This window comes from Lepidochelys olivacea, assembly GCF_965140295.1.
Source record: "Lepidochelys olivacea isolate rLepOli2 genome assembly, chromosome: 4".
NCBI classification, from domain to species: Eukaryota; Metazoa; Chordata; order Testudines; family Cheloniidae; genus Lepidochelys; species Lepidochelys olivacea.
This window is the reverse complement of record NC_140414.1, coordinates 124308059-124320680: the sequence shown is the minus strand read 5'-3', so window position 1 is coordinate 124320680 and position 12622 is coordinate 124308059. Positions and strand designations below refer to the sequence as shown.

The 12622-nt window shown below is 39.2% G+C and overlaps 1 protein-coding gene across 3 annotated transcripts in view; it reads right to left on the bottom strand.

Annotated features, from left to right (window-relative positions):
• WFS1 (wolframin ER transmembrane glycoprotein) overlaps window positions 1-12622 on the bottom strand; it is a 52042-nt gene that overhangs the window by 14390 nt on the left and 25030 nt on the right. For all 3 annotated transcript variants that reach the window (XM_084626511.1, XM_084626513.1, XM_084626512.1), the window contains one exon: window positions 5316-5398. In XM_084626511.1, the coding sequence (XP_084482637.1) occupies window positions 5316-5398 (83 nt within the window). The remainder of the gene's footprint in view (window positions 1-5315; window positions 5399-12622) is intronic.

Genomic DNA, 12622 nt, shown 5'->3' with positions numbered 1-12622 from the left:
GAAGTCAACAAAGGAGTTAACATTAGGTAGTACATGACTAAATGCAGCAGTGAACGCTAGTAATGCTAGACAGAAAGAGCAGATGCTAAGCGAATTCATTTTTATACAGATTTCAGAGTAGCAGCCTGTGTTACTGTACTGTGTTAGTCTGTATTCGCAAAAAGAAAAGGAGTACTTGTGACACCTTAGAGACTAACAAATTTATTTGAGCATAAGCCTTCGTGAGCTACAGCTCACTTCATCGGATGCATGAAGTGATCCAATGAAGTGAGCTGTAGCTCACGAAGGCTTATGCTCAAATAAATTTGTTAGTCTCTAAGGTGCCACAAGTACTCCTTTTTATACAGTACTGCTAGATCAACTTTAAAAATGCAAAATGAAGTGCCATAGCAAGGTATCAGTGACGGACAGGAATTTAGATGAAGTAATCTCTGTAGAGGGCCTTGATATGGTGGTTCTCAACCTTTTCGGAGTCAGGACGCATTTGAAAATATTTACAGCCTGTCGTGATCCGGTACATAATTTGGGGGTGAAGGCTCTGGGGTGGTTTCGGTCAGGTTCTCATAGCGGCAGCTCCTATGCTGTGTGGCTGGCTGGGCTTGGCTCTCCAGTCTGGGCATTGCAACCTCCGGGGTTGCACCGCATGTCCGCTCCGCTGACTGGACTCTGAGCGGAGTTGTGACCTGGCTTATGTGGTTGCAGTGCCACTTGCTCAAATTTGGCGTACCCACCATCATGACAGCTGAGTGCCTGGGGAAATCATCACGATGATGGTTACACATGAAAGGAAAATAACGCGACCCCCTAGAGTATCATACCATTATGAACCCCAAAATAGTGAATCTATGCTGTAGAACTGAATTGTTAATTATCCTTTTGAATGATTCTGCAGCACTAAACATCCCCACCTTATAAAAAACCTGAACTTCTCTTGGAAGGTTAGCAGGTCTGACTTGGGACCCAATTCTCAGGTTGGACGCACACAGGTGGATTCTTACACGACCAATCCACACAAATCCAGTTGCAGGATTAGGGCCTTTGGGATTAAATGTACACTTCATAGAATTGAAGCTACCAGAAAAAAATGCAAATAGGCAAGAGAACTCAGACCAAGTAAACCAAACTGACAGTGTACAATTACTACCCTGGCATACCTCAACTCAATGAAATGGAAAAGCACATTGATGCAGGAACAGATGAAAGAACAGTAAATGGCAGAAAGTCAAGAACGTAGCTTAGGTACAAGTACCATCACTGACAATTTGTCAACACCGCAGACAGTGTTAGCAAGATTTATATGGAAGTTATTGCTTTGAACAAATTATGTGGCAATAAAACCTGTGCCAAGAACAGCTATTCCTACAGTGTGTTTATAGTTATAGCCACCACGTTTTTGACTAAATCCCAAAACAGCAACACTTAATACAGCTCTTCTACACATATCCCATAGTCCCAGAAACTGATATCTGCCAACACAAATCATGGAATCAGCCATAAGAATGACTATTGCACAAGGAACCACAGCCCAAGACTTGGGTTTTGTGACAGAGCTTTCTGTGTTAGGTACAGTAGCAGCATCTGTAAGTAGCTACCTTTTGAAGAGAACATTTTACCTTTATTTTGGTTCTAAAGATACATAAACTCTTGGAATTAGTGGGTTTTTTTTTAATTAATAGAAAACCAGACCAACCTATACCTAGCCTTTCCATGAAACTGCACTGATAGATGCAGTATGCTAGGCTGTGATCTGCCCTTTCTGAATGAGTATTGTGCAACAGTGGCTTTAAAATGAGATTTGTGATAAAACTTTTGCACAAATGTTTTCATTTTAAAGTTACCAAAATGTAAAATGGCTAGAACCCTTTTGACTTGAGCTGATTATAGAATATCCATTCCTGCTCATTCCAGCTTGTCAGGTAGTTTTAATGTTAACTTGAGGATGCTCTTTGTTTAGATCGTGAGCTAAAACTGGGAGGAAGAAAGAGGTACTTAGAACCAAATTAACAGTGTACATCTTCAGGTTACTCCTATAACATGAGCACACACTCCCTCATACTGCTGTGCTCTGCTAACTAAAACAGAGTGGTCACAACCAGTCAAGAGTGCAGAGACCCTGTACAGTAACAGACACATCACTGCCTCTTCTCCATTATGCAGTTCGGATTGTGGGTGTCTCATCTGCATAATTCTGTACAGTTATTTTTCCATAAAAGTACTGTACGCAAATTCCTGGAACAGAGTCTGAGAGAGACAGAGTGCAGGATTATTTCAGTATAATACTTACAGTGATTTGTCCAAGTTCATGAATTTTGAGTGATTTTTTCTCTAGTCAATTTTTTAGGCTGTAAGCAAGCTACAAATATCACTACCTCAGCTTTTCACTCACTTCTGCTGAAGATGCACACTCCTCACCCTGCCCCACCCTCACAATGGACACACTCTTGGCTATCAAACTGCCAAGAGAAAAATCTATTTAAATATTTTAAACAAGATTTTTTTTTTAAGTCTTGTTTTCCTCCTTCCTCTTGTCCCTCTCCACAGGACAGTAGGGCTCCAGGTTCCTAACTGATTTTTTGTTTATTTTGAGATGAACATAATTAAACCTGAAAACATACTGTGATCTTTAAGACAAGAGCCTTATTGACACGTAGGCATCAGAGGAGGGGGTATAAGGGTGGAGTGAACCAGGAAGGGTAGAGAGATGTCAGGTTTGGGGTTTTTTTAAACCAATTATCTTCTCCGTGTTTTGACAGCCCATTTTGCTTGTTATTGCTCAACTTTCATTTAAAAATGTTTAAAGCTGCAGTGCAACAGTAAAGTCTTCCTGACAAGAATGCAAAGACCATATTCTAGGTTAATAAACTCCTCAGATAATAGCCAATTTATTAGTCCAGAATATCATTAACCGGGACTGTGGCTTACTGTTATTTAAACAGGTTTTGATTTTATAGACGAAAACAGAGAAGGACTTTCCAGCAGTAACCCAAGGGTTCTGTTTATATATTTCTTACACTTCACGATCCCTTTTCCCGTTTACACAGGGTCAGCAGTGCCCATGACTCTATCACTCCTTCCAAACCCGCGTGTCCTGTCTTGGAGTTCCAGTCTTCTCTCTTCAAATTTCCCTTAAAGTCTCTCCAAAGTCAGTCTAATATATCCTTTCTTGCTGTCCTCCTCCTCCCACGCTTTCTTTAATGTTTGTTCTTCTCCCATTTTTATAACATGTCCAGCCTATTACTAGGAGTCCCAAGTTTATATTGCCTCTAATTTCTTCCATGTGCACTGTCTACCCTCTGCTTGCCTGCCATTCTCCTCAATATATTACTTTCTACTACTGTTGTCTTCTTTTTTCCCCCATCTCCATAAGACCTACTGTTTCCAAATCAAACAGCAGGCAGGGATAAACACACACAAGATACAATTTTGCTTTCAGTTTGTTACTTAATTGCTGGTCCTACAATACTCCTACCACCTTTTTCACTGTCACCCCGGACATTGGGTTCTTTTCAGTTTTCAAGATCTCTTCGGGATGGCACTGTATAGTTCTCAAGTACAAAAATTCTTCTGATTCAGCTTCTCTCCTAAAACTTCAGTTAACAGCGTCTCTTCTTCCATCTTGCCTACATGCATAATTTCAGTTTTCTTTGGGTTCACCTTCAAATCATAATCTTCAAACCAACGTCTACTCTGATACCATATTTACCAATTCCTCTTTGCTGTCAGCCAAAATGGACAAATCATCAACACACGTTAGTTTTCTCTGTGTCTCCACAAGCTTTGTTCTACCATTTTAGCTTACATATTTCTTAATCAACTAGAAATTACAGGTTTTTGTTCTTTGCTGGAATTGGAACCAAATTGAGGGTTCTGGTGGCAAGGATCCTCCAAGTTCAAAATACCATTACCCACAAAGGTGTTTGGCTGTTTTAAAGGCCAGGAACTCTTCAGACTGCTCCCTTCTTGAGGCTGCCCTCAAATACCAGGGCTGAAGAACATGGGTGAAGTGTGCAGGATGTTTGCACCAGTTCTAGAGATTATTTATTTATTACTATTATTATTATTATTTTTTACTATTCTGTTGGGATATCTCCCACAGTGCAGCAGCACTCAGATATTCTCACTCCTGACCCCCATCTCCAATTTTCTCAAATGTCATTACTTCTCAGCTTAGAAGGGCCATTTGTGAGGGTGAGATGACAGTACAGTCTCAGTGTCGTTCAGGCCTTGTCTATACTAAATTAGCCCATCTGTTTGACCATGTATATGTTTCTACTGATTTAATTAAAGTCAGTAATTTAATAAGTTTAGCTGAAGTGATTTAAAGTGAGGATTAAACTAGTTTAAGTGCAACTCCATTAGGTGCTTGTTCCGGTTTAGTTAGAATTTTAACCTGATCTAATGAAACCGATGTATTTTTTTAGTATAGAAAAGCCCTAAAACTGCTAACAAATTTCTTCAGGGACAGAATTAAGATCAACTCAATTCTCGTAGGCCACTGAACAGCCAAATGGTAGCTAGTACCTAGAGGGTTTTTTAAATGCATTTATTCAGCATAGATGAGGAAAGTTATAGAAAGATCTCAACCCTGTGTACATGAATGCCCTTACTAATCCACCATACCAGGAAACATACTTTGTACATTTTCAAATGACCCAAGGTTGGTGCTGTTGAGTCATTTGGAAACCTTGCAACAACTCAGTTACATTACTCTAGTATTATTCATTTTTTGTATAGTCGTAGTGCCTAGGAGCCTTAGTGCTGAATGAGGTTTGCATTTTGTTCCAATGGTAACAAATTAAAATCAAAACAGTATCCAACAGTCACTATATGGACACTTCCCTCTTCTCTCATTGTATTAGACACTGGACAAAAAACAAATGACATTCCCGGCCCCTAGATGCTTACAATCTATAATTAACTTTCACATCTACCCCAAAGGCTGGTACTGGACTGGAACTTGGGAAATCGGATATCCTTCCTAAGTAAGGAACATTCCTCCAGGCCAAGAAGCTATTTGGCATCTCTCACTTTGAACAACTTAAAATTCTAACAAAGGATGTAGTTCAACTGAACAGTTTTTGGAAGAGATAATAACCCCACAAGAGTTGGAAGTGTGTGGTAACGTTTTCTGAATTTAAACCACAACAATGCTCGATGAAGTTTCGCCAATGTTCAGAGATGTTCAAAGCTCTTTCCAGTGCTCTCTACAGATATGATTTCAGAAAGAGCTAACAAACATTTATTTTATCTATTCATAGTCAATAAATGGCCTCTAAAGAGTATAAAAAAAAAGTAGTGACAATGTATAAAATTACCTCCGTCTGAGCTTTTGGTTCTCCAGCTTTGGCCTTTTCAAGCAGATCCTCAAAAAGTACTTCAGGTTCCTCTTTCATGGCTTCTACAAAGCAACCCAAGAAGAAAACTGATTTATTAGCAATATTCAATGATTTTCATGAGTCCTCAGTGCATTTGGCTAGAGAATTCAAGGAGCACATCTAAATATAGAGCTTGATGTTTTATAGAAACAGCAATGCAGTTCTACCAAGTTATTACATTTATAGCTGCAATTACTCAAACCTTAATAATTTTCACTGGAATGCTACCCAAGATGCAAAATTTTCATTTAAAAAATCCTTTAAGATAATATGAAATTCAATTATTATGTTAACCAAGAAGTGTCTCAGAAAATATAAGTGTTATTTGGCATCCCTTACAAATATTAACCCATATTTGTAACACTATCCCAACTACTTATATAGGATAAAATTGTCAATTAGAAAAGTTTTCATTATATATGATAAGCATCTGCATTTGTATTTAATACTACTATGGCTTGTCACTGTTCAAACCCAATAAGAAAAACATAAAAAAAATAAAAAAAGTTCCTGAGCCCTTAGGAAATTTGTTGTTCTGGGCAGAAACAGGGCCTTTTAGAGTGTTATGAATCTGAGGAATGAGAAGCTACTCTTCAAAAACACATTCAGTGCATTTGAAAGGTCAGTTTTTTAATCCTTGGAGTAAATGAAACACCAGTATCAATGTCTTTTTCTTTTTAAAGAACTCATTGTTTTGTATCCTGTCTCACATTTCTGTTTGCCTCCCCATTCTTTTCCATATTTACCAGATCAAAGTGATTTTTACCTTTCATTCCTAAAAAGAAAAACAGTGCTGCCCACGTACCGAGCCAAAAACAAGGTAATCAGGTTTCTGCATGATCTTAACTTATTTTGCGTTTATTAGGAATCCCATGACCCGATTTATCTTGTGAATGATGAGCTACAGCCTTCTAGTTGCTTGGAAAAGTTGAAACTTGGTAGAACTGAGAACGCTCTGTAAGGATGCATCTTAAAAATTCTCACTAATTTGATTTCAAATATCAAGCGTCAAAAAGTAGACGCTCAATATGCATGTGAGTGAGAGATTAGGGTGGGGAGGGGAGAAAGGGTTGGAAAAATTACCACTAATTCACAGGAAATAAAGCACCTTTACTAGCCAGCCCAGAACTGTAGCCTAGAACTGGGTGGGAAGAGTTTCCAAAAAAATTTCTAGTTACTCAGTGGGATGAAACAGACCTTTCAACATTTGTCATGACAAATGAAAGAGACCTTCCCCTCCTCCCCGCAAAACAGCCAATAGCCCAGTGATTAGGGTACTCACCTGGGATGTGGGACACCAAGGATCAAGTCCTTGCTTTACCTAACTTGTATCAGGGACTTGAACCTGGGTTATCTCCCATAACCCAGGTGAGTGCCCTAGCCACTAGGCTATTGGCTATTCTGGGGGCTCTCTCGCCACCTGACCCAAGCAGCCTTCCTGTTGAAAGTTTTGTAGAAATTCGTTCACAGATTCCAAGGCCAGAAGGGACCATTGCACTCACAGGACACAGAGCTTCCCCAAAATAATTCCTAGAACATATCTTTTAGAAAAAACCATTCCATCTTGAATTAAAAATCGTCAGCGATGAAGAATCTACCAAAACTCTTCGCAAACTGTTCCAATGGTTAATTACCCTCACTCTTAAAAATCTACATCTTATTTCCAGCCCGAATTTGTTTAGCTCCAACTAGCAACCATTGAACCGTGTTATACCTTTCCTTGCTAGCTTGAAGAGCCCATTATCAAATATTTGTTCCCCATGTAGATACTTAAAGATTGTAATCAAGTCACCTCTTACCATATTTTGTTAAGCTAAATACACAGACTCTAGGACCTCAATCTAAGGGCTTGTCTATACTGTACGCTAAATCAGCGCCACTGCAATTGATGCAACAGCGTTGATTTATCGGGTCTGGTGAAGATGTGATGAGTCAATGGGAGAGCACTCTCCCATCGACTTCAGTAGTCCATCTCCCCAAGAGGCAGAAGGTAAGATAGTGGGAGAGCGTCTCCCACCAATACAGCACGGTGTAGAAACCACGTTAGGTTGATGTAAGCTATGTCGCTCAGGGGGGTGATTTTTTCCCTCCCCCGAGTGATGTAACTTACATTGATTTAAGCGGCAGCGTAGACCAGGCCTAAGACAAGTTTTCTAATCCTTTAATAGTCCTTGTGGCTCTTCTCTGAACCCTCTCCAATTTATCAAATCATTCTTGAATTGCGTGCACCAGAACTAGACAGTATTCCAGCAGCAGTCACACCAGTTTCAAAATAACCTCTACTTCTACTCAAGATTCCCATTTATGCATCCCTAGATTGCATTAGCTTTTTTGGCTAGAATCATGCTGGGAAGCTCATGGTCAGTTGATTATCCGCCATTACTGCCAAATCTCTTTCAGAGTCACTGGTTCTCAGGATATAGGATGGGGGACTCTAAGTATGACCTACTTTCTTTGTTCCTAGATGCAGCTAAATGTAAATGTATCCATTAAAATGCATATTGTTCACTTGCGCCCAGTTTACCAAATGATCCAGATCGCTCTGAATCAGTGAACTGTTCTCTTCATTATTTACCACTCTCCCAACTTGTGTCTCATTTGCAAATTTTATAGTTTCTTCCAAGTCATTGTTAAAACTGAAATAGTGTAGGGCCAAGAACTGATCCCAGCGGGACCTCACTGGAAATACACCCACACAATGACGATTTCCCATTTGCAATTACTTTTTGAGATCTGCTAGCCAAATTTTAATCCATTTAATGTCTGCCATGTTATTTTTATATCATTCTTGTTTTTTTAAGCAAAATGTTGAGTGATACCAATTCAAATATTTGGAGAAGGATAAATATATAGATTCATAGATATTTAGGTCAGAAGGGACCATTATGATCATCTAGTCTGACCTCCTGCACAATGCAGGCCACAGAATTTCACCCACCACTCCTACAAAAAAACCTCACACCTATATCTGTGCTACTGAAGTCCTCAAATCATAGTTTAAAGACTTCAAGGAGCAGAGAATCCTCCAGCAAGTGACTCGTGCCCCATGCTACAGAGGAAGGTGAAAAACCTCCAGGGCCTCTTCCAATTTGCCCTGGAAGAAAATTCCTTCCCGACCCCAAATATGGCGATCAGCTAAACTCTGAGCATATGGGCAAGATTCATCAGCAAGATACTACAGAAAATATGATAACACTATTAGCTATATCAACCAAACTTGTAATCTTATTTAAAAAACAAAAAAAACCCCCACAAAATCAAGTCAGTTTGGCAGAATCTATTTTCCATAATTTGCATTAGTTACATTACCCTTCTTTAATTCTTTATTAATTGAGTCCTAAAATCAGCCACTCTATTAGCTTGCCAGGGATCAGTGTTCGACTGACAGACCTATAATTCCCCAGGTCAGCCCATTTACCCTTTTTAAAAATTGGCACAACACTGGCTTTCTTACAGTCTTTGGAAAATTCCTCAGTTCTCCACAACTTATTAAAAATCAACATTAATGGTGGAGCAAGCTCCTCCACCAGCTCTTTTAAAACTCCTGGATGCAGTGGACCTGCTGATTTTAAAATGTTTAACTTCAGTAGCTGCTGTTTAACATCCTGCAGAGATACTAGTGGAATAGAAAGTGCAATCACCATATGTTTAGATTACATACTCTGGTTTTTTCCCCTCAAATACAGGACAGACATGTTTATTGAACACTTCTGTCTTTTCAGTATTATCATCAAAAATTCTACCACCATTTTCATCTAGTAATAGACCAATACCACTGCTGGATTCTTTTTGTTCCTAATGTATTTTAAAAACTCCTTATTGTCCTTAACTCTGCTGCCCATAGATTTCTCTTTATGTCTCTTGGCTTCCCTTACCAATTTTCTAAAATTCCTAACTCCTGATATATACTCATAGCTATTAACTTCTCCTTTGTTATATATTTTTCAATAGCTGCCTTCACTCTCTCTCTAAACCAGGCCAATTTTTTAACCAACATGGCCCTCCTTTCTCAATTGTAGGACTGTAGCTTTTTGGGTATTTAGTAAGGTTCTTAAATGTTTCCAATTATCATTCAAATTTTTCTGCTTAAGTTATTCCTCCTAGATGATTTGACTCTCAATTGTTTTTAGCTCTGTACAATTGGCCCTATTCAAGCACCACATATTATTGCTCTGGACTTTATTCTGCTGGTTTATTATAAATGCAGTCAAGTCACGATCACTTGTACCTAACCTACTGTTGAGAGCAAAAGCATATTTTGGCTTATAGAAGACTGCTGTGAATGTTAAAACTGTTCTGATAACATTTAACAGAGTAAACATAGGTAAAACTGCACATGTAAGAAATTGCAGAGTAATCATGTCTGTGAATTAAAAATAAATAAAGTCGTTACAAAGCTAGAAAAGATGGGTTTGAAATAATGCTAAACCTGTATTGACAGGGAAAAATGTTAACATGCAAATGAGACACTAATACAGATATATAAGAAAAGATAACAAAAAAAAGTTATAAATTTTGTGTAACAAAAGGGAGGTTGAAGCTGTATTGTCCAGTGCTGGAGGTTACTGAGATCGTCCTGATGAGCCTTCCACTTGTAAGTAACTGATTACCACTTCCTGAAAGGTTTGCCTTAATAAAGATTTGTTAAACTCATCTGCTGAGTTTTGTTTAACAAATCTTTATTAGCAGATGAGTTTAACTCATCTGGGAGTCTCAAGCTAACATCCCAACGAACCAGGCAGTTTGCAGATTGGGCTAACAGCCAGTATCCAAGGAACCACAACCTAAGGCAATTGATGGGGTTTAAGCAACGATGGAATTGCTGGGGAAGATATGTAAATGAATATCTGGCCAGACACGGTAGGGGTCCCCTTAAGGAGGTGGACATTCTCACAAGCCAGAATCTGTTTGAAATGGTGGCTGACGTGCTCGAAAGCAATTTTTCTGGCAACCGAACGGTTGCCAAAAAAAGGATAGAAGCTGCAATAGCTCAGGGTTGGGTAATGACAGCCAGAGCTTTTGTGAAGCAAAATGAAACACTGACACTAGAAGGTAGAAAGAAATAAAACACAAGTTAAAGAAATGCAGAAGGGTGAGACACAAGAACTGAGAGACAAGGCCACTGAGCTATGGGGTGCTACAGTGTATAAGCTGAGGCTTTGATTGAGGAAGCTGAGGAACATGAGAAGCAGAACAGGATTCTGCAAGTACTGCTGGAAACAGTGCCACTGGAGAATACAGAACTGACAGGAACTCAATCATCGAGACTTTTGGACGGAGAAATCATTAATGTGGACAGTGCCGTACTATCTAGGGCTCCACCACCTCCTTATATTACACTTTTTCCTTCCTTAAGCAATCTGGACTCTAAAGCTGTCCCTATGGCACTTATAATTCACATCCACAGTCCAAACAATCGGGGTTGTACATGTACAGAGATGAAGGTTAAAAATTTTCATCAGAGGAGATAGACTGACTGAACGTACTGGAGTAAAAATGCCTCCTGCTCCGGAATCGAAGCAAGATGATTACCCATGGCCAGAAACAGAACTTAACAATGGACTAATGATAAATCGTGAACATTAGATTATGTATAATAATGTTCAGTACCAAATGATACCTGTTGTATTGAATTTAACCAATTTTAACATTACCACAGCATCTCGGTCTTATTCAGGGGAAGATAGAAGAGATATAGGAACAGTACTAGGAGTTGGGGCATTGGGAACATCAGCATGGAATCACATGAGTACTACAGCATTGTGGGAAGAAAATCAGAAAATGAAAGTTCAAATTACAAAACCTGTTACAGTTAAACAAAGCAATGAGTATATAGGGAAGGATTTAAAGCATGTTCAGGAAGCTAGTATAACAGGACATCTGATTAGGGAAGTAGAAACAGCTAGCAATGAAATAGTGTGGGGGGGAGGGGATCACAAATCATCCTAATATATCAAAGGCAAAGACATGTTTCATAATACAGGAACTATAGGTTGACTAAAGGAAATTCAAGGTGGGGAAATGCCTGGGTTCATAACAAATAAGATGTAGGAACAATGGACCCAAAAAAAAAAAAAAGAAAAGAAAAAAGGAGTAGATAGGTGCCAGATTAGGCACTAATCAAGAGTCTATTATGCATAGAAAAGATGCAAGTTAGACGAATCATGGATCATTCCTATGGTACTAGCAGCACCAAGTGAGGCATTAAGCGTGTATAGTGTTCAGATCATAGATATACTGGAACCTATCATGGTTAAAGGAATATGTCTCACCCTCAGATACTGTTAAGGATGGGCTAGGGGAGTCGGGAAAGCCCCAGATTCCTCATGTTGTTCCAAGAGGTGTGGTACATCTGGTTATGTCGTGATGTACTGCAGAGTGCATTCCAGCACATAGGTTCACCTAGGATGAAGAAACCTGAAATTGCATAATATGGCTGAGGCAATAGGGAACAAGGTCCAGCAAAGGCTGGAGAAGCCAAATATTGGATAACCTAGTGGGTCAGATACTTCTAATATGGGACACAAACATGTTGTTATGACTGGCCACTGTTCCGCTTAGTTCCAAGAAAGATAACCAAAATAGTGGATAAGGTAATTTTTCCAATTCCCCAGCATGAAATCCACAATGTATCAGCTGAAGCTGATGCTGCCCTAGACTCTGTGGTACAGCTAAGCAGAGACTTCCCACCATTGCATTTAAATGTGCAGTCCTTAATGAGCAGACATCCAGAACATTAATTAACCTTAAGATAGGAGAGTTGAAATATTCAAAAAGTGACATAAATACACTGCGAGATGCGTTAGCATACAATACTGAGGGAACATATGTGGATATAAATGATATCAATGGGCTTTGTAATTGTGCAAGCCATACTAATCGTGGTGTTCAGTGCATTGATTGGAAAGTATAGGAGGTTGGTTAGGCAGTTGGAAAAAAAAAAAGATGTATATGAAATACAGGCTTTGCTGAAAACAGAAAGGAGTCTATGGCTTCATGGTGGGAAGTATTGGGAAGGGAGGCATATTTAAGCCTTATAGAAGTCTGCAGAGAAAGTTAATTTTAATTTTTAGTTCTGTGATCATTCCTCTTTATTAGACCTTGTCCTAACAGAAAGAGCGATGTAGTGATGGGAGTCTGCTATAGACCACCGGACCAGGGGGATGAGGTGAATGAGGCTTTCTTCCGGCAACTGGCAGAAGCTACTAGATCGCATGCCCTGGTTCTCATGGGCGACTTCAATCACC